The 22,494-nt window shown below is 47.5% G+C and overlaps 1 protein-coding gene across 7 annotated transcripts in view; it reads right to left on the bottom strand.

Annotated features, from left to right (window-relative positions):
* The window catches only part of NOS1 (nitric oxide synthase 1), a gene marked incomplete at its 3' end in the record, with an annotated part of 182,931 nt that overhangs the window by 39,238 nt on the left and 121,199 nt on the right, over nucleotides 1-22,494 (bottom strand). For 5 of the 7 annotated variants that reach the window (XM_083589715.1, XM_083589716.1, XM_083589717.1 and 2 more), the window contains exons 3-12: nucleotides 16,053-16,185; nucleotides 9,723-9,860; nucleotides 7,850-7,995; nucleotides 6,411-6,573; nucleotides 5,392-5,483; nucleotides 3,418-3,559; nucleotides 2,542-2,681; nucleotides 1,858-2,032; nucleotides 831-932; nucleotides 472-666 (exon numbers count right to left, since the gene is read on the bottom strand). In XM_083589715.1, the coding sequence (XP_083445841.1) occupies nucleotides 472-666; nucleotides 831-932; nucleotides 1,858-2,032; nucleotides 2,542-2,681; nucleotides 3,418-3,559; nucleotides 5,392-5,483; nucleotides 6,411-6,573; nucleotides 7,850-7,995; nucleotides 9,723-9,860; nucleotides 16,053-16,185 (1,426 nt within the window). Of the gene's footprint in view, nucleotides 1-471; nucleotides 667-830; nucleotides 933-1,857; nucleotides 2,033-2,541; nucleotides 2,682-3,417; nucleotides 3,560-5,391; nucleotides 5,484-6,410; nucleotides 6,574-7,849; nucleotides 7,996-9,722; nucleotides 9,861-16,052; nucleotides 16,186-16,616; nucleotides 16,697-19,436; nucleotides 19,459-22,494 lie in introns of those variants that run through there. The other 2 variants (XM_083589720.1, XM_083589719.1) reach the window with 2 other exon arrangements.

Below are 22,494 nucleotides of genomic sequence, written 5' to 3'. Positions count from 1 at the left end.
TCACCCCCCCCCCATCCCCAAAGACACAGAGAGCTCAGAAAGTGTCAGAACAGAAAGTGAAGAGGGTACAAGATCAGATTACAAGATGTAGGAGTGACGTGGGCGACTAGGGACGCAGAGGGGAGGGAACTTAATTGGGAACACCGCCATTTCTAGGATGTGTATTCTTTGTTCTTTCGCTGTGATTATTAAATTTTCTAACAAGTAAGAAGACTCATTTCCCTTTGTTCTGCTTATCTACTGCCATAGGGGGAGGAAACCGATTCCCTGAAACCTGACACTGGCCACTCATCGCCATCCCACCACCAATCCCCTGGCTCTGAGCTGTCTTCCCTTGGGGCGTCCCCAGCCGGTGCCTCCCGCCACATCCTCTGCATCCAACAAGTTGATGACAACACCTCCTAGTGGGTGAGAGATACTGAACCACATGGCAGGGCATGGTGGGCGCAAGGCAGGAAGTGGATTGTGTACCTGGTACTCAAAGGAGGGCGTCAGCCTGTAGTTGAGCATCTCTTGGTGGAAGACGGGGGTGATGCTTCCGGACATGGGCGGGACGATCCACACCCAGTCAGCCGGGCAACCTCCCCGACAGCGGTATTCATTTTCCATGTGCTTGATGAAGGACTCTGTGGCCGAGTGGTGGTCCACAATGGTCACCTTGTCGCTCTGTAGGAGTGGAAGCACCAGGTCAATGAGTTCTTAAGCAAAAAAGGTGCTTACGTCACAGAGGACAAGGCTATCAGGGGGTGGGGCACATGGAGAAAGGGCTCAAGGGAAGACCGCAGGGTTGGCTAATTGGCCATCATTTGGGGAGTTATGTTTCCCAGTACCTGGAAGCTATACAAAACAGCAATGTTTATCTCCACCAGCGCTTGGTCCTTCCAGAGCGATGAGGTCTTCCGCATGTCCAGGTTCATCTTTTTGGCAACTTCCTGTGGTGGAACAACAGCGAAAAGCGTTTTCTCCCCCAAAATATCCAAAGTTGTGGATTCCTGCATGGGGTGGGGAAGCTTTCTTGGTTCAAGGGCCGGATTCCCTTCTGCCCAACTTTCTGGGGGCCACAGGCCACTGGTGGGAGGGATTAGAGGCTCAAGTGAGCAGAACAAACACATACCCTCTCCATTGGCTGTTTCACAGATGATGCTAAACCATGGTTTTATTAAATGATGGTTTATTAAACCATGGCTTAGTGTTATGTGTGAATTCAGACCAGCAGCTTAACTATGGTTTATCAAAGGTCACTTATTACTCAAAGACTGCAGTTGGTTTACTAGCTTTAGTTAACATTGACCATAGTTTACTGTCACGTGCAGTCTTGGAACTCCTCCAGTTAAGGAGCTGCCACCTCCCAAAAGCTACAGAGCCATTAGTGAAGATTGGACATCAAATTCAAACTGCTCCCAAGGTTTGGCTGGTCTTGTTGGTGCTGTTAACTAGTTTGCAATGTAATAAACCAAAGTTTAAGTCCGCCATAAGCCTCAGCTTTAACAGTGGTTTGTTAACTTTGGTTAACATTAAGCATGGTTAACTTTGACCATGGTTCAGTGTTACGTTGCGAATCGGGTCGCAGTTCAAAAAACACCTCCAGGTCATTTCAAAAGGACTTGAAGAGATTGTGGAGAAGAGCAGGGAATGGTCTGTGAAGAAGAGATCTTTAAAAGCAATAGATCTTTATAAACTGAGGTCTAAACTGTAGCACAGAGAGCTCTTTACCAGCAAATCCTGACTGGGATTTCATTGCAGGTAGGCCATTCTTATGCAACCTTAGTTTCCCCCTTCTGGCCTGCCTTACAGAGATATTGTCACAATTGCAACACTGTCAAATGCTCCAAACCCTCGTGAGAGGCTCTCTCCTACCTCCAGGATGTTGTAGCGGGAGTTGTCGCAGTAATCGCGGACTCCGATCTCGGTGCCCATGTACCAGCCGCTGAAGGGGCAGGCTGAGAACTCCAAACCACCGATTTCAAGTAGCATGTTGGAAACTGCGGGCAGCCCATACCACTGCAGTCCCAGGTCTTTGAACCAGGCAAACCTGCAAACAGGGAAGGGCAGGGCAAGACGAGACACTTTGAATCGGGAACACAAACTTACAGCCTGAGGGAGCCAGTGTTTGTCCACAGACAGCTTTCCGGGTCATGTGGCCAGCATGACTAAACCACTTCTGGTGCAACAGAACATTGTGACGGAAACCAGAGCGCACAGAAACACCGTTTACCTTCCCGCCACAGTGGTACCTATTTATCTACTTGTACTTTTGGGTGTGCTTTCGAACTGCTAGGTTGGCAGGAGCTGGGACAGAGCAACGGGAGCTCATCCCGTCGTGGGGATTCGAACCGCCAACCTTCTGATTGGCAAGCCCAAGAGGCTCAGTGGTTTAGACCACAGCGCCACACATGTCCCTTTCCATGTGCACACAGCAAGATCAATGAGGATGCAACCAGATCCCCTATCTGAGGTGGCGCCCACAGCCATAGCCAACTCCGAAAAGGCTCCCCAAACATCCTTGGGGGTGAAACAACAAAGACAGGCGTTTCAACTTACTTGGGGTGCCTGATGGGTACTTCCAGAACCAGCTCAGGTGGGATCTCAAAGAGCTCAGGGTCGTTGCCATTGGCCTGGAGCAGGAGCGGCAGAACATCAAAGCGGCCCTTGGGTGGCTTCCACCCTTGCTGTATGCAGATCTGCGTCCAAAGAAAAGAGGACCGATTGGTTGTGATCCATGCTGCAGGACACCAGCAGCCAGGCACAGTTCTTGCATGAGGCAGAGAGTTGCAATTCCTAGAGCTGCCTGTGAACAATGATGGCTTCCCTCAAAGGATTCTGGGACCTGAAGTTTTCTAAGGATGCTGAGAGTTTTTAGGAGGCCCCTTCCTCCCCTCATAGAGCTACAATTCCCAGAGTTCCCTGTGAACAGTCATGGCTTCCCTCAAAGAATTCTGGGAAATGCTGAGAGTTCTTAAGAGGACCCTCAAAGAGCTACGATTCCCAGAGTTCCCTGGGAAGAGGGATTGCCTGTTAAGCAGCTCTGGGAACTGTAGCTTTGTGAGTGGAATAGGGGCCTCCTAAGAACTCTCAACATGTTTCAGGTGGTGTTTAACAGTTGATAAATAAGCTTTTAACTTAGATTGCATTGTTCTAATATGCTGATGTTTGCTGTCTCAGGCTCCTTCAAGAGAAAGGGCAGGATTGAAATGTAATTTAGGAACAATACTGGGTTGTATCCAACTAAGGCCACATTCATACCAAACCCGTTATGATAATGTTTGTTTGTTTGTTTTTGGTTTGTTTTTCGGCTATAACCCGTATTTGGTTGACCAATAAAATCTGGTGATGACAATGGCAATAAATAAGACGGTCACAGTTCTACAATGGCTAGGAAACTGGAGGAGTGTAGATCCCTCTTCCTTGTCCACCAACCTCAGTCAGCTCCACGTTGGCCGGGTCTCCCAGGAAGGTGCCATCCAGCTGTTTGTAGCCAGCGTAGCGGATTAGCTGGGAGTTCCAGACTCGGAAGTCATGTCTCCCATCCGTCCTCTGCGGGAATATGGTGATGGCCGACCTACAAAAGGCATCAAAAAGGGAAAAGGGGGCTGGGTGTTAGTGGTCCCCAAGAGTAGAGTTCAAGGTGTTGGGGAGACAGGTCAAAAGTCAACAGCTGGGTTGCCAGGCTCAGACTGGCGAAGGAGCAGTGGCGGCTGGTGCCCACTGGAACTGGTAGGATAGAAGGCTGGGAGGCACTGTGATACCACTTTAAACAGTCATGGCTTCCCACAGAGACTTCTGGGAAAGGTAGTTTTTTTTGTTTTTTAAGGGTACAGTGGTACTTTGGTTCTCAAACTTAATCCGTTCCGGAAGTCTGTTCCAAAACCAAAACGTTCCAAAACCAAGGCGTGCTTTCCCATAGAAAGTAACACAAAATGGATTAATCTGTTCCAGACTTTTAAAAACAACACCTAAGACAGCAATATAACATGAATTTTGCTATCTTACGAGACCATTGATCCATAAAATGAAAGCAATAAACAACGTACTGCAGTCACACAATCTATCAGTAGCTGAACTGGGTTCTACAGTCACAAAAACAACAACAACAACTGCAAAAACAGACAGACCTCAGCGTAATACTCAAATAGGAAATGTGGCACTCAAAACGGAGCACGTTTGGCTTCTGAAAAAAGCTCACAAACCGGAACACTTACTTCCAGGTTTGCAGTGTTTGGGTTCCAAGTTGTTTGAGAACCAAGGCATTTGAGAACCAAGGTACCACTGTACTGAGAGTCGTTAAGAGACCCCCTATTCCCTCCACAGAGTTACAGTTCCCAGCGTTCCCTGTGAAGAAATATTCCTTGCTACACCGCTTTTTGAGGGGAGGGAAGGGGGTCTCCTAACAACTCCCAGCCCGCTTAACAAACTACAGTTCCCAGTGGTGCCTGCGTGAAGCCATGTCTGCCTAAAGTGGCATCGCAGCGCTTTGGATGCCTGGTGCAACTCAGAGCCTGGGTGGCTGTTTGCAACCTTTTGCCTAATTTCATGCGGTGGTCTTGGGGAACCTGGAAGGAAAGGAGGAAAGCATGAGGAGAACAGAACAGTGAGGGGTTGAGCGGGGATAGAAAGGAAGGGGTGGGACACTTGAAGGAGGAGGTGGGGCGAAAGCCCCTCTGCAAACAGTCAATGTCCTGTGGGGAGGGGAGAGGACAATGGAGTACACTGAAAAGGGGCTTGCCTGCCTGGACCCCTGAACATTCCACACTAATATTTATCCAGAAAGACAACAAGGGTCAAATCTTCACACTGCTGGCTCTCGGCCCCCATCAGATTATCCCAGAGGGAATGTGGCCCTCAACAGACAATAAAGCTTTCCTATCCCTTGCTTAAAAGGGACGCGGGTGGCGCTGTGGGTTAAACCACAGAGCCTAGGACTTGCCGATCAGAAGGTCGGCGGTTCAAACCCCCGTGACCGGGTGAGCTCCGGTTGCTCGGTCCCTGCTCCTGCCAACCCAGCAGCTTGAAAGCACATCAAAGTGCAAGTAGATAAATAGGTACCACTCCAGCGGGAAGGTAAACAGCATTTCCGTGCGCTGCTCTGGTTCCCCAGAGTCGGCCACGACTGGACCTAATGGTCAGGGGTCCCTTTACCTTTACCTTTATCCCTTGCTTACTTGGATGGTTTAGGTTTTATTTATCTGAGAGAGAGAGATAAAGAGAGGGGGTGCAGAAAAAGAGACAAGGGGAGGGGCGGGGGTGCACCCATTCCCTTTTCCCTCCAGCCCAGCCCAGCCCACCACTGGCTCTGAGGTCACCCCCAGCCTCCTACCCCTGAGGAAATGCTGCAACCGTCGGCAGAGATGAAGGGAAGGTTTTCCTACTGACAGGCTTACAAACACCACACACCTGAGGTTCCCTTTGTTAGTGGCATACTTTATGTGGTTGCAAATGTAGTTGAACATCCCATGGGCCGTGGTGCAGTCCCGGGCGTCAAAGACCTGAAAGGATTCAAAGGGAACAGAGTTCAGCGGACAGGAACAAAGACGAGCGGGGTACAGAAATCCTGATTTTTTTGGGGGGGGGAAGTATCACTGCTACATTTCTATCCCATCCTTCCCTCTGAGGACCTGCTGCTGCTGCTGGTGGTATATGACTCTTCTCCTTCACATTTCATCCTCACAACTACCCTGTGAGGTAGGTCGATAGGCTGAGAGATAGTGGCTAGCTCAGAGTTGCCCAGGGCTGAGTGGGGATTTGAACCCTGGTCTCCCAGACCCTAGTCCATACCTCCTTCGACCATGGAGGCAGAATGGCTAGCAGCCATTATTTAATTCATCGTTAAATGAATGAACGATGATGACCATGTCATTTAAAGTCTACTCAGTATTGATCCAGAGTAGATTCCAATGTATAGTTAGCAGAGAAAAACTTAAGCACGTTGCAGGATTCCCAAAAAATAAACCAGAGGCAATTAATATTTCATCCAGCAGAGCTTTACTGCTACTGAAGGCAAATGAGCATAATGGTCACCAATCCAATACATTCAGGATTGGCACTGTCCATAAGAAATCCAGTTGCAGCAGACTTAACTTAAACTTATAATAACTTATAATAAGTCTAAAACTTAACACTAAGCATACAGAACACCACACCAGACGGAAAAGAGAAAGAAAGAGAAAATGAGTGAAACCTAAGCTCCTTCTGGCCTATTCAGCATGACCTTCACAGAAAGAGATAAGAGAACCAGTTTAAGCCGGCTGTACTTAGCTTCTCTGAAGGCATAACCCAAACATCATGAACCTTCTCTCACACAGAGAAGCTTTCAGAACCCTCTTGAATTAAGTAGACTAGGAAAAATCTCTACACATCAGATCAATACTTTCTGCACTAAGGGATGCAAACTGACACACCATATGCGACCTCACCTGCAGCTTGGACCACTGGATCCGGCCCACACAGCGGGAGGCATTGCGCCAGGCGTGCTTGGCCCCGTAGATCAGCTCCGTGTCTCGCAGCTGGTAGGTGTCTGTAGCTTCTATCTCCTTGGTGACTTCCTCCAGCCTCTCCAGGTGGGCCTTGGAGCCGAACCTGCCAGTGTAGGATTATACAGAAGCAGTCATTGGTCAACAACAACACCACTGTGATGGGCAAATCTGGGTTATGTTTTGCAAGTGTGCAATCCCATTTTCAATGTGTGGTGGGGGGCAGGAGGCAGCAGCTCCTTGGCTGAGCATCCACATTGCACGTAGAAGACCACAGGTTCAATCCCTGACAACTCCAAATAGGGCTGGTGTCAGGGGCTGGATGAAGGAGGACTGGTGGGGACTGCCCACCCTTTCTCCTGAACCTACCCAAGAACAGGAGGACAGCATAGAATTACAACAGTGGTTTGTAGAAGGTCATAGGCTGCAGAGGGGAGAAGCTGGGAAATATTGGGAGAGGAACAGCAGGAATACGAAGCACCAGGGGAGAAACAACTGACAGACTCAGGGTCTTTGGAAAGCATTCCTAACCCCCCCCCTACATTAAGAGTAGTAGAACAGAAAACTCAGATTAGACGACACAGGGGTGATGTAGAATAGGAGAGACAGAGGGAGTGGGACTTTACTGGGAGCAATGTCATTATCTTTGGGAGACTACATTCCTTTGTGTCTCTCTGTGAATAATGAATAAAATTACTTGGTAAGAACTCTTCTTGTTTATCTGCTTCTTGGCTGCCACTGTGGGAGGGATAGGATTCCCTAGGAATGCCTCCACCTGAAATCCTGTAGAGTGGCTGGCAGCCAGCGTAGACCCAGGGGAGACAAGGTGGTGGTCTCCAGAGGTTAGAATCCAACATCTGTGGATTCCAGCACCAGCCAGCATGGCCAAAGGGCAGGGATGGCGGCAGTTGGAGTTTAATAACATCTGGCGAACACAGTGTTGCCTCCAAGACTGAGGATGGAAGGATTTACCTTCCCGCTAGAGCGGTACCTATTTATCTACTTGCACTTTGACGTGCTTTCGAACTGCTAGGTTGTCAGGAGCAGGGATCGAGCAACGGGAGCTCACCCCGTCACGGGGATTCGAACCGCCAACCTTTTGATCAGCAAGCCCTAGGACCCGTGGTTTAAACCACAGCGCCACCCGCATCCCTGACTTGGTATAAGGCAGCCTGTAATGTATAATATGCCTTGATTTGTCATGAAAGAGGACAGCCATGCAAAGCTTCCCAGTCACAAGAATGAACACCTGCATCTCACACTTTCCCAGTATAGGAATAAAGAAACGGGTCTATTTTCAGAAATCTGAACGGTTTCTGGAAGAGAACCCTCTTCACCCTGCCAAGCAGGAGGGTCCCAGACCTTTTCTGTGCAAGACTTGCCTCTTGATGGAGGAATAATACTGATCAATGAACTCTTTTGCCAGTGGGAGCAGCTCTTCCTTTGTCCGGACTTCTTCAGGTCTTCGGACGTGCTGGGAAGGCATCATAATGGATCCCATGCAGACCTGCTCACTGCAGGGGGTCACCTGGAAAAGGGGTGAAGCGGAAGAACGCATGGTCACAACAGCTCTTTGACAGTCCACCACCTTCCAAGGGAATCCATTCCACCGTTGAATGATTTTTACCTCAGAAAGTCCTTCTTAATATTTAGTCAGAATCTCCTTTCATGTAGGGCTGCCATAAGTCCTGGTTTTCCTGGACACGTCCAAGAATTGGCCAGCGAAATAATAGTAATAATAGTAGTAGTAGTAATAATAATAATAATAATAATAATAATAATTTATTTATACCCCACCCATCTGGCTGGGTTTCCCCAGCCACTCTGAGTGGCTTCCAACAGAATATTAAAATACAATAGGCCTTCAGATATTAAAAGCTTCCCTAAAGAGGGCTGCCTTCAGATGTCTCCTAAAAGTCTGGTAGTTGTTTTTTCCTTTGACATCTGATGGGAGGGCGTTCCACAGGGCGGGCGCCACTACCGAGAAGGCCCTCTGCCTGGTTCCCTCTAGCTTCACCTCTCGCAGTGAGGGAACCACCAGAAGGCCCTCGGAGCTGGACGTCAGTGTCCGGGCTGAACGATGGGGGTGGAGATGCTCCTTCAGGTATACTGGACCGAGGCCGTTTAGGGCTTTAAAGGTCAGCACCAACACTTTGAATTGTGCTCGGAAACGTCCTGGGAGCCAATGTAGGTCTTTCAAGACCGGTGTTATGTGGTCTCGGCCCATGGCGTCTGGGTGGATTTTCACTGAACCAGCAAAATGTCTGGGGAAACCCGGAGGTATGGCAAGTAGGGTGATTTTTTTTAGAAGCTTTAGAAATCCGTTAAAATTCCCAAAACATTTCTTTTTGGGGGGGAGATGTTTCCCCTATAAAACTGAACAACTTTGACCCATAAAAAAATATCAACACCTTTGTCCAGATTTTTACTTTTTGGAATATGGCAACCCTACTTGTAATATACGAATCTGTTGGTTCAGGTCCTCCCCTTTGGAGCAGCAGAAAACAAGTCTGCAGCATCTTTCATGTGACAGCCCTTCATATCTTTGAAGATCTTTGGCTATCTCAGCCACCCACACCTCACACTCAGACTGGTTTTTTCTGAAATACTGGTTTGCTGTTGTTATTTGTTTATGCAACTCTGTATTAGGGGTTTTTTTTGTCACCTGTTTTTTCAGTGTGTACACATTTTCGTATGTCACAAAAATTCAACAAAAAGTTGGGGTGGGGCAGAAAAAGAAGTGCATTTCCTGCTACTTAAATAAAATATTTTTTCTTTTTTAAAAAGTTAACTTAAAAAAAATCAAAATATAAACAGAAACAGCAGTTTTAAATATACATACAGTGGTACCTTGGGTTACAAACACTTCGGGTTACAGACTCCGCTAACCCAGAAATAATACCTCAGGTTAAGAACTTTACCTCAGGATGAGAACAGAAATTGCAGTGGGAGGCCCCATTAGCTAAAGTGGTACCTCAGGTTAAGAACGGTTTCAGGTTAAGAACGGATTTCCAGAACGAATTAAGTTCGTAACCAGAGGTACCACTGTACATTAGAAAATAAAATTACGCAGGAAAACACAGACTTGCCTAAACCTCCCCTCCCCCAAATCAGGTGCTGAAAACAGCAAAGGCGCCTGGCCTGATTTCAATGGGCAGGGAGTTCCAACATGCAGGCACTTATTTGAACAACATAGGAGGAATCATTAGCAGAAACCCCTCCCCAAACATATTGGGAAATGCCAGCCTCACTTACCATGGTACTCTTCAGATGCAAAGTGTCGTTGAGCACCGATCCGGTCTCCCAGTTCCGCACTTTAGCAAAGCGTGGACACTTGGAGGGGCTTCCATTCACCACATTCTTTGTTGGTGACTGCCGGCCCGAGGGCGGGATCTGCGTGGGCATGGGGCAGAGAGCGAAAGAACAAGAACACAGTATTAGGCCATGAATATCCATCCCATTGGAAAGAGGCTCATGTGCAGGATCTTGTCTGTCCTCCATCTCTGTTTCTCAAGCTTAAACTCAAGTGCCAGAGTTTGGCTTCCTGAGAATACTGCTTTTGTCGCTTCAGGTTTCTAGTCCTTAAGATTGCTGCTTCCTCTGTGGAATCCCAATTCCCAATATGCCAGTTTCTTCTTTCCTGGCCCAGCTCATAGTTGGTGGTTGGCTCTCAAGGTCTATAACAGGAGTAGGGAAGCTCTCGTTCTCTCTCTGGAAAGTATTTTTATTGAATATTATCCCTATAACCCCAATAACATAATAGAACTTCATGAGACAAACACATGAAAACCAAACCAGACCAAGGCTGGCAATGGAATATTACATTCACAGGAAGAAATAATATAGCTGGTTATATGGATAGTTGCAATGAGATACAAACAGGCAAGTGGAGAGAGTACAGTCATGAGAAACAAGAGAACAAGAGATGCTGACTTGCAAAACATACAGAAACGAAAAACTGTGACTGAAACCATCAGAGGCACAAGGGAAAACTAGCACTTTAAACATGTACAAACCTTTTCTGTGTTTCATCTTCACAACAGTCCTGCAAGGCAGGTTACTACCTTAAAAACATTTTTTTTAATTGATTTTCCAAAATTTTAACAAATCCATAACAAATTGAGCAAATAAAATGCAACTTTTTTCTTTTTTCCTTTTAAAAAGACTTCAGGGGTAAGGGAAGCTTTCTCAACCAAAGGGCTGTGGCCCCTTCTGCGCAGACTTCTGGGGCCACATGCAAATAGTGGGCGGAGCCAGAGGCAAAAGTGGGCGGAGCAACAAATGTAAATTTTACCTTACATACAGCAGCAAGAGGCATTTTCAGAGTTCAAGGATGCTTCCCAGCCTGACTAAAGCACTCAGGGAGATTTAGGGGTGTGTTTGTCCGGGGAAGGGCTAGACAGAGAGATTTGGAGGGCCACATTTGGCCCTCAGGGTTTCCCCACCCCTGATCTACAACATACACAGGCCTAGGATCACTCTCAAATTCTGAAATTTGGGATTAGAAGCCATGCAAGTTGTTCGTTTCATTTTGTTGCAGCAGCAAGCATTCTAGTCCTCAGTGAGGCAACCTGGAAGGAACTATCCTCAGGGTAAGGAAGCCGAAAGCTTTTGTAATCTCTGCTTCATTTAAGGAAAGAATATTAAAGTTTTTTAAAAATCCTGGAGGGAGGCTTATTTTCTTCCCCACCAAGTTGAACATTTGTGGTTGGCCAACCCTAGGAGTGGAGAATGGAGACCCTGGATCTGGGAGTCAGAGGAGTTCTGTGGAACAACATGGTTAAAGGAGGATGGAAAAGAAACAGCCTGCGTACCCAGGCAGAGGGGAAGCTTAATAGCGGCTTAAGGGGAGGGGAGGATTTTAGCAGCCCTCAGCGTGGAGAGAAACTAAGCCTGCAACAGAGAGTTTTATAGAGCTTAGCAGCGAGAAATCCCAACCAGTGAAAGACAAGGCATGAGAGATTCAGTCTTGCTCAGCTGACATTGCCTAGAACACTAAGGGGCTTTCCATACGGTTCTATACTTTCCCATACAGCACAACCTCTCTCTCTCTCTCTCTGGAACCAACTTCATTGTGCATTTATGATGATTTGCACTCACTATTGTATTGAGGGAGTTATACCTGATATTGTAGCGTTTCTGCCTGCAAAGGTTTGGGGGCAGACATACCGCTTCACTTCCAATCTGTGCAAGTCCTGAAAACATTCTGTGAAAATCCCATAGCTTTTCATACTACAAATGCTGGGTGTTAAGTTGTGGTGAACATATCAGACGACACAGCAATTCTTCAAACAGCTCTTGTTTATTCACAGGCCAGGACAGAACTGGACTGAAGGGTTCAGTCAGCCTGCTTATATAGAGCTCCAGTACAATGTAACTGTAACAGTTTTCTAAAACTATCCAATCACTGAACGTCACTTTCGATCCCTTATTTGCATAACTATCTACAGTATCCCCCTGCTGGCCCAGGGTGAGAACTTCAGTACATAACACTGGGTATGGGAGTCGGGCTTTCATTTGACCCTTCAGGCCTCTCTAAAATGCCCTTGGAACTCTTCCCAGGCCACTCCTCTTCTCTCCAGGCCACCCCCCCCCCAGTCTGGCTTCACACCTTCCTCGGGTGTTTCTGGCCAGGCTGCCTTGTGTCCTTCAACTCTGACAATGCCTTTGGTTTTCCTGGATGGAGGAGAGATATGGGTGTTTGAGAGCGTGTGTAGAAATTAGCCTACTCTACGAGGGTGCGCCCAGTACATCCTTTGCCCTGCTCACTTTTGCCCATGGCCCTGCCTGCCACTGGGACGTGGCATGTAGAAAGACGACGTTAAAAGGAAGAATTCAAAAGAAGAAGCTGTAGATCATAGAATCATAAAGTTGGAAGAGACCACAAGGGCCATCGAGTCCAACCCCCTGCCAAGCAGAAAACACGACAGAGCTAAACATTCCCCAAGTCAAAATATTTTTTTAACCACCTAGGTCTGCTGCACCAAAGAGCCTTGCCACACTGCAAATAATTCGCAGATTTATTATGGCATACAAATCAACATATTTCTTCAAATGCTGAGATGCCATGAAGCAGGACAGCCCAGGTTGCATCTCCCAACTTTTTTTTTTTTAAAAAAATAAACTTTAAAAATAGTTATGGAGTGCCCTGAAAATATCTGCAGTTAGGAAACAGGATCAGGAAAGCGGAATGCAGTTAAGGTTTTGAAGCTTCCCCCTGCCACTGTCCTGGGAAAATTGACGCTGTTGGGAGAAGCGGTTCCGTCCTGAGGATTTTGAAGTCGGGAAGCTTAACTTGAATTCTAAACCTGCTGCCAGAATGCTGTTCCAGCTCTGGCCGCAGGGGATACTGCTGCTGCGCTTTGTGCTTACGTGGTAACAATAGAAGCTAATCCATCATGATCCTGCATACAATAAGGACACTAAGTTGGCAGGGAAAGCCCAGAAACAGCCCACAAAAGGAAACAAGGGCAGAGCTGAGGCAGGGAGCTGGGAGGAGACCACACAAAGCTTTTCCACGCCATCCATCAAACACTGTTTGCACAACACGCAGTTGTCAGGAAGGAGGAAACACCAGCCAGCCTTGGCTTGGGAAGGCAGCTGAGGTTCTTTTGCAAAAGGAACCTAGGAAGCTGCCTTAGACCATCCAGCCCAATGGCGTCTACACTGACTGGCAGCATCTCTCTAGGATTTTAGACAGGGTGTCTCTCCTGGCCCTACCTGGAAATGCCAAGGAATTCACTAAGGACTCTCTGTGGTAGCTTATCTTAAAGTTTTAAGTGTCTATACGCTTATCATATTTATAAAATTTAAATTTATTGTTGTAAATAATAATAATAATAATAATAATAATAATAATAATAATAATAATATATTTATACCCCGTCCATCTGGCTGGGTTTCCCCAGCCACTCTGGGCGGCTTCCAACAAAACACTAAAATACAAAAACCTATTAAACATTAAAAGCTTCCCTAAACATTGTTTTAAATGTTTGTTTTCCTTCTGGGATTGTACCCCCAAGTGTGTTTTATAAGCTGGTCTCCGACCGTAACAAATTATCTATCTATCTATCTATCTATCTATCTATCTATCTATCTATCTATCACTAGGGAGGGGAGAATCTATCAAATGTGGCTTCTCTCAGCTTCTCGTTGCCCCAGTCCTCAGTCCTCCACATTTCTAAAACTATTATTATTATTATTCCATCGTTCAGCCCAGATACTGAGGGCCTTCCGGCAGTTCCCTCACTGCAAAAAGGGGAACAAGGCAGAGGGCTTTCTCGGTAGCGGTGCCCTCCCTGTGGAACACCCTCCCATCAGGTGTCAAGGAAATAAACTATCTGAATTTTAGAAGACATCTGAAGGCAGCCCCATATAGGGAAGTTTTAAATGTTTGATGTTTTATTATGCTTTTATATCTGCTGGAAGGGACGCGGGTGGCGCTGAGGGTTAAACCACAGAGCCTAGGACTTGCCGATCAGAAGATCGGCGGTTCGAATTCCCGCGATGGGGGGAGCTCCCGTTGCTCGGTCCCTGCTCCTGCCAACCTAGCAGTTCGAAAGCACGTCAAAGTGCAAGTAGATAAATAGGTACCACTCCGGCGGGAAGGTAAACGGTGTTTCTGTGCGCTGCTCTGGTTCGCCAGAAGCGGCTTAGTCATGCTGGCCACATGACCCGGAAGCTGTACGCCGGCTCCCTTGGCCAATAAAGCGAGATGAGCACCACAACCCCAGAGTCGTCCATGACTGGACCTAATGGTCAGGGGTCCCTTTACCTTTACCTTTACCTATCTGCTGGAAGCCGCCCAGAGTGGCTGAGTCAACCCAGTCAGATGGGCGGGTTACATCTCCCCAACCTCTCCTCTCTTTGCATCTTATCCACTCCCTCGCCTACCCATTTCATAGCAGGCCCAAATCTCCCCTCACCTCATAGCCCATCAAATCAGCAAGCAGGGTTGGGAAGTGCTTCAGAGAGCACTTTGCAAACTGAAGCACCTCCTAGCACCTAACTACACACCTGGACCACTGGCCACCTGCCGGCTTGCTCACCGGCCTGCTTATCTGTCACCACATCTGGAGTTGCCCCCTACTGGCAGCCACACAAACTTCGGCATGACGACAGCCTTACAGTTACAGTGTATCGCCCGCCCAAGAGATGTCTGCAAGAAGCCTCCCTTGGAAATGGCGTCCTGCTTCTTTAAGAGCTCTGTTCCTAAGCAGGAACTCACGACAGGGAAGGGCCTGGGAAACTCATTCTCAAGCCTATAGGAAGAACATGAGGCCACCTTGAGGGGACAGGCAGGGTCAAACAAAGTCCTGTTTCTCCCCCCTTCCACCTCCGCCTGCTCTCCTTGCAGCTCAAATTCCTCCTGACACGAAATAAGAAGATTTGTACTGGCGGGTGTGACAACTGGAATGTGGTAGCATTGCTCAGATCACGGCAAGCGTTTATTAGGAGAGTCCTGCTGGATCAGATCAAAGGTTTGCCTGCTTCAGGGACTGGGAACCTCTGGGTCTCCAGATACTGTCGTAAGCAGCGACAAGGGGAAATTTGATCTGACTTGTATTTTAATGGGAAATTAACTAATTTGCAATCCGCAAACTGAAACACAGTTGTCCTTCGAAAGCTGCACTTCGCCAAATTTTGCAATGCAGTTCTCCAACCAAACATGGTGCACAAAAATGCATTTGTTAGGGAGAAATCTGCATAAACCTGCACACATTAATGAGAACGTCACACATACACACACATTATGTTGGAGAAAATTGCTTGCAAATTAGTCAAAGCTGCCTACAAAATGTGTTTACTGGCAGAAAAATGCACTGCAATGCAGATTTATTGTGATGAGGTGTTTTGTTTTTTAAATGCAAATTGCTGAAGAAATGTGGAGGACTGAATTTAAGATTGGAAAAATTGAGAAACTTAACTCCCCGTCTGCACTATACATTTAATGCAGTAACGTATCACTTTAAACAGTCAAGGCTTTTAAGGAGCTTTTAAGCACGATGGGCCCTTCTTGGCATTTCTGAGAATTGTTTTAGAGGTCAAGTTCCTAGCCCTGTTGGAGCCTACTTTGGCCATGTGATGGCAAAAAGTGGCCAAAAATCTGAAGGCAAGGAAAAAGAACCCTTGGTGGGTTGTCATGGAATCCTTAAGGTATTTCATTCTTTGACTTAATAAGCAACAAAATAAAACCATTATTTTTGTTGCTATTAATGGCCCAATATATTTTGCTGCCTGAGGCAAAATGGCGTGTGCACACCCCTATTCAGCAAGTAGCAAATCCTGGCAATGAAGTGCTGCATTGCCACTGAGGGAGATCAGCAGGGTGGTTATAAAGGTGGAGGGAAGCTCTCTTTCCCAACAGAAGAGTATGGTCAGAAAACTCAGGAGGAAGAACTGAGGGACACCATCACCTCCCAGCATATGCCACCTCACTCTGCCTAATGGTAGGGCTAGGGGACCCGACAAGGGTGTTAGCCGCCAATGAACCTCATTGCTTAAAGGCTATGCTCCTGCTTTGCCCCTGTGTGAGAAGAGATGAGGCCCACTTCCGCCCTCCTTGCCCTCCTTTTCAGCACCTACCGGGTCCTTGTCCGAAGAGGGCTTGCTCGCGACAGAGGCTGCTTCAGTCTTCTCCCACAAGTCGTTGAAGACTCGGTCATTCTCCATTCCTGATGGCAAAGCCTTTGGCGACTTCCGGTCTGCTTCCCGGAAACTGGAAGAGGGGAGGCCAAAGAGACAACCCCCTCGACAGGTCAGCAGTGGAGGGAACAAATACCTGGCCTGTATTCTTTTACTTTTTACAGGTATATCCTGCAATATGTGACTGATGCAACATTGGGGGGTTTCTACCAGGCTATCCACACATCATTCCAATTTATTAGTGTCCCAGTTTTCCAGGGACAGTCCTGGAATTACAGAAGCTACCCCGATTTCTGATTTGATCCGGGAATGTCCTGGTCTTCCTTTTTTCCTCCCCTCCTCATCTCAGAGAACAATCAAAAGTGGTGGAGAGATCACAACACCTCCCCCCCCCCCCTCCTTCTTGGAAACAGGAGCCTTTGCATTCTCTCTCTCTATCTTTCTCTCTCTGTGTGTGTGCATAGATGCAAAAATGGAGTCCTGTTTATGCTGAAAATAAAATACCTGCACAGAATGAAGGAAATGTGTCTGTGATCTTCAGATGTAGAGTGCTACACACAATTAATGAAGAGGAAGAGGGGGAGGGAAGAAGAAGAAGAAGAAGAAGAAGAAGAAGAAGAAGAAGAAGAGGAAGAAGAAGACCTTCGCTGATGGCAAATGGGGAGGCATAGCTACCCTTCTTGGAACTGCTTACAGCCACATTAAAATCTGCCCAGCTGTGCATACGCATCTCACACTTGCAAAACAACAGAGAACTGCTGTCTTTGCAAGTCCATACAGGCACACCACTATAGATGTTGCTTTGCCCCGTCTTCCCCAGAATTTCCACTTGCGCCACATTGTTCCCTTTGCCAGCTCTGCCATGCCGTGTTCCCAGCATTTTTTCATTGACCTGCCCATGCAGATGCAGGCAGACACTTGGCCCTGTGAGATACAGGCCAGAGGGAGCAAGAGGGAGCGTAAAAAGGGGTCTTCATCCCCTGCCTCCTTTTTCCTCTGCAAGCTAAAACTATCTCTTTCTTCCCAATCACAACTGGGCAGATCACAGCGGCTGGCTGAGACATTATTATTATTATTATTATTATTATTATTATTATTATTATTAGCTTTGATATAGTAATCACCTTTCTTCCCCCTCCCCAATATTTTGTATTGAATTTTAACAACAACAAACAAGTTGGGGGGGGGAAATGAACAAACACTTTTTTTTAAAAAAGGGTAAGTTGTCACAATCGCCAGTAAGGAATATAGGATATTTACTAAGTCAGAAATAAAACATACAGAGAGGGAAACCCATGGTCTATAATTACAAAGTTGTCCCATGGTCTGAATTAAAACAATTACAGTTTTGTATTTCAAAGAAGAAGATGAAAAATAGCCTTGGGTTGTATTAAGTCTAGACACTTGCATCGGCCTGTGGGACCTGATGCTCCTAAACCTATGTTTTTCGTTGTTGGCATACGCCTTTCTCAAGAGACAATGGAGTGTGCCTCTGGGGATGAAGTCAAACGGCTAAGTTAGCAGCTTCAAAGTGACCTCTCTGGGGAGCAAACCACGGCAGTGTGTATGGAGGTCCTGGGCTGCGCAGATGACAAGACCCCAGCTCTTGGTCTTGCAAAGGAGAGCAGAGCAAGATGTTTGGTACCAGCTTGGCTGCAGGAGCTGCTGGAAGGAGGCGTACAAGGCACCATCCAACCGCCTTAGGGATTCCACTCCAGATTTTTGTAGGGTTCACACCTTAGCCTTTTCTTCTCCTGAAGATACCCCGCAGGGCAGCGGAGGTTTAGGATCAGAGTTTTCCTTCTCCTAGATGAGCTACTTTCCCAGGTTGACAACCCCCATCTGCCCCTCACTTCCCTCTACACTGTGCACCAGCTGCAACATATACAAGAGGCTCACTGACGGCAGCGACAACAACACCAAGCAAGCATGCAGGGCTGCAAAGTACGCAAGTTGCAATCCATACACAAAGCTTGCTGCTGTCTGCACGCATGTGTGCACACGCTGCTGGGCAAACGTGGGCTGCCCCTTCTGCCCTCAGCCACTCTCATACCGTCCAACTTTTCCAGACCCAAAATGGGAATGTGTGACTTCCAGGATGCACTCCCAGGCGAGTTATGTGACCCGTGCGGCATTTTTTCAACCCGAAAAGACACTTTCCCCAGGAAAATCTTGTACAGTGACCCCAAAAAAGCACGTTTTTGGGTGCTGTGAAAGATCACAACCCCCCAAAAAGTTCTTTTTTTGGAGGCAAAAGCATGGCGTGCAGAGAGCAAGGCTGCGATGCCCAAAACGGCTGCTGCGATCTGGCTTGGAAAAAATGGGCTGTCCCTTTTTTCAGGGGTACTTGGGAGCTGTGCAGCCCCCACTGGCAAGCCTTTGGGCTGCCCCATTTTGCCAGGGATGCAATACCACCAGGATGTAGAAGAAGAAGAAGAAGAGTTATCACTACCCGAAGGAGTCTCAAAGCGGCTAACATTCTCCCTTCCTCCTCCACAACAAACACTCTGTGAGGTGAGTGGGGCTGAGAGACTCCAAAGAAGTGTGAGTAGCCCAAGGTCACCCAGCAGCTGCATGTGGAGGAGCGGGGATGCGAACCCAGTTCACCAGATTACGAGTCTACCGCTCTTAACCACTACACCACACTGGCTCTCTATTAGCCAATAGAGGCTGATCCACTAGAGCAATGGGGAGAACTGCCCCACCAACCTCAGCCAGTTCCCGCCTGCCTGCCTCCATACTCACAACCTCTCAGGGGATGGTCTGGCAGCCAGCTCCTTCCTCCTTAGACTCAGTGCTGCCTTGTAGAATTCAGCAGGGAGGATGGAGACACAACCAGAATCCGTTGGCTCCACCAGCGGCGTAGCTAGCCACTTGGGTGCCTGGTGTGGGGGTGTGTCCTGCAGCCGGGGGTGGGGCGAGCTGTCCATGAGGGCGGGGCGAGCCTCTGATGCTTGGAGCCCCGCCTCCGCCTCCCCCTCAGCTGTAGGGCGGCTGAGGGAGTGGCAGTAAGCAGACACAAGTCCCACGTTGCCATTTTAGGAAGCACTGAACCTGCAGGCACCGAAGCCACCATGTCACTCCTAAAAAGTTTTCTGAGCCCAATTTTTTTTAAAAAAAAACAACCTCAATTTTGTCACCCCCCTCAGTGATAACACCCAGGGCAGACTGCACCCCCCGCACCCCCTTCCTCCGCCACTGGGCTCCACCCATCTGTGGCTCTGACTCCACCTACTCTTGGCCTTCCTGCCTTCCACCCTACCCGTTCCAACAGGTGCTGGCCACAGCTGGCAAGTCTTCCTGGTTTCTGTGACCGAAGCCAACCTGGTTTTAGACGTGCAGAATGTCAGGTCGCGCAAGGCGGTCCACCGAGGTCTTTGCTTCCCACCTAGCTTTCCCCAAGGCTCCGAAACGTTAAAACCGAGAAACAAATCTGGGAGGGTTTGGGAGCACCAGGTGACGGATCAGGAAAAGGACTTGGCCCAGTGGCAAGCAACCCTGACGAATCCCTGTGTGCTGGCTGGAAGTAAAAACAATGGATATTTCGAAATGAAAACAAACACTGATTCTATTAAAAAAAATAAAAATACCAGGAAATGGAAGTTCTTAAAATAATCATTATTCAGGGGTGGGGTGGAGCAGACAATCCCTTCAGAGAGTAGCAGATCTGGACAGCCCTGCTAAGAAGGCACCGAAGAGTGTTTGCTCTCCTGGAGAGTTGGCTGCAAAGTCCTTCCATCGCAGAGAAAGAGTCTTCGTTGCACATTGCAACCTCTGCTTGATGACAGAGCATCAGCCTTACATGCAGATGGTCCCTGGTTCAATTGCTGGTGACTCCCTGCCTGAAACCCTCAAGAGCTGCTGCCAGACAGTGCAGACAGTACTGGCCCAGCTGGAGGAATGGTTGGATAGTTCAAGGCAGCTGCCTAGGTTGCTCCGAATATGAGATTTTGTCCGTTGCCCACACAAAGGCTGGGGATGGAGAATTCAGCACGAAGGATAAAGATAAAGAGCCAGAAAAAATGGAGGAGGAATTTTGAAGTTGCCCATCAAGCAGCCTGAGCAGGCGGCCAGCCCCACCCCTCCGGTAGCAGTCGTCCCCTCTATGATGAAAAGACCCAGTCGGTAGAGGATGAGACTTAATATCAGGGCCACGGGTTCAAGCCCCACCTTGGGCAAAATATTCCTTCATTGCAGGGGGATTGGGCTAGATTACCCTCGTGAGAAAGTGTGAGGAGGAGAAGGAGGAACTTGCAAACAGGATAGAATCAAATAATTGTAGAATTGGAAAGGACTCTGGTCTTAGTCTAAATTTCAAAGGATAGAAAGAAGTCAGCACAGAGGTTGAAAGAGCAAGGATAGTCTGGGAATCTGCAGGCCCCTTAAGCCCCATGCAAACCCCTTTCTGCAAGCCGAGTTGCACCCAAACTTCCAGCAGTTACCGTATTTTCCGCTCTATAAGATGCACCAGACCACAAGACGCACCTAGTTTTTGGAGGAGGAAAACAAGAAAAAAAATATTCTGAATCTCAGAAGCCAGAACAGCAAGAGGGATCGCTGCGCAGTGAAAGCAGCAATCCCTCTTGCTGTTCTGGCTTCTGGGATAGCTGCGCAGCCTGCATTCGCTCCATAAGATGCACACACATTTCCCCTTACTTTTTAGGAGGGAAAAAGTGAGTCTTATAGAGCAAAAAATACGGTATCGTCTGTGCTAAACAGGAAATCTAGGGAAGCTGGCTAAACGTGGTAACCTTCAAAATGGACGGTTTTTTAAAAACATCTTTCCACTGCCGTACTTGCAACTGTTCGTTTCTTCTCCCAGGATCAAAACAACTTCCGTCTTCAAAGAATTTACTTCTGACCCACGTCAAATGACTTTCACAGCAGGGGGCTGTTGCTAGTTCATTATATCCGTATATTCGGGGGTGGGGGTGGCGGGAACAACAAAAGCAAAAAAACCCCAAACCCACATATAGGAAATTGCCAACAGCCTTATTGGCACAAAGCCCTGGTGTGTTTCGACCGGGTCTTTTCATTGTCTATTTTTAAGGCTATATGCCATTGGCCTGAACAGGCTGTTTGAATGCATAAAGATTTCTCACAGCCAAGCTGTTGTACGTTTGTACAATAGCTACTTTTGCAAGAAAAAGAAAAGGGGGAAAGGGTTTATTTGTTTGGATTTTAATCCAAGGAGGCTTAGAGACCAAACAGAAAGTTGCCCCACTATTCTTTCTCAGTTTCAGTTGCACGACCAGAATAATAACATGGAGCAATCTTAAGAGGGTCGAGGTAAGGTAAGACTGTTTAGTCCTCCCTTTCACAACTGCCTTGCAAGGTAGGCCAGTCACACCTCAAGACTATCTGGTTGGGAGATTCCTTGGAATCTCAGTTATAGGATGGAAATGTATATTTGGGTGCAATTAGACTGAAGACCTGACACATTGTTTGCTGCTCTGTCCTTTATATTGGGAGCCCAGACGGGGGGAAATTGTCACCCATTCTTCAGCTGCATCCGGATCAATTGCCTCAGGAAGGGACAATTGAACTTCAAGCTGATAAATAGCTGTACTTCATGCAATTGCTACCTAAATTTGCAGTGGCAGCCAATAAACTTGGTTCTAATCATAAAAGAAATTGTAATGGATTATAAATACATTACCCCGGACGATGATATACATGGTTCCTAACGGTTGCTTTGTGATTTCAATTCAAGTTTATTTTTATTAATTCATGTAGAGTGGTACCTCGGGTTACAGACGCTTCAGGTTACAGACTCCGCTATCCCAGAAATAGTACCTTGGGTTAAGAACTTTGCTTCAGGATGAGAACAGAAATTGCATGGTGGCAGCGGCTAAAGTGGTACCTCAGGTTAAGAACAGTTTCAGGTTAAGAACGGACCTCCAGAATGAATTAAGTTCTTAACCCGAGGTACCACTGTATTGCGTTGGAAATTCTATATATTGTCAAAGGCTTTGGCTAAGTGCAATAAAGGAGACCGTGCAGCATTCAGAGAAGTGCATCAACAGAAGTCTAGTGCCCAGATGAAGGGAAGTAACAGTACTGCTCTATTCTGCCCTCCTGAGACCCCACCTGGAGTTCTGTGTCCAGTTCTGGGCAGCTCACTTTAAGAAGGGTATCGACAAGCTGAAAGGTGTCCAGAAGAAGGCGACCAAGATGACCAAGAGTCTGGAAACCAAACCTGCCGAGGAACGGTTAAGGGAGTTGGATATGTTTTGCCTGGGGAAGACTGAGAGGTGATAGGTTAGCCATCTTCAAATATTTGAAGGAAGGTCTGTTACATGGAAGGCAGAGAGCATGCTTGCTTTCTGCTGCTCCAGACGGGAGGACTCAAACCAGTGGATTCAAAGGACAAGAAAGGGCT

Source organism: Podarcis filfolensis (genome assembly GCF_964270895.1).
Source record: "Podarcis filfolensis genome assembly, chromosome: 16".
Lineage (NCBI taxonomy): Eukaryota > Metazoa > Chordata > Lepidosauria > Squamata > Lacertidae > Podarcis > Podarcis filfolensis.
The sequence above is the reverse complement of the archived record's forward strand: the minus strand, read 5'-3'. Positions and strand labels throughout refer to the sequence as shown.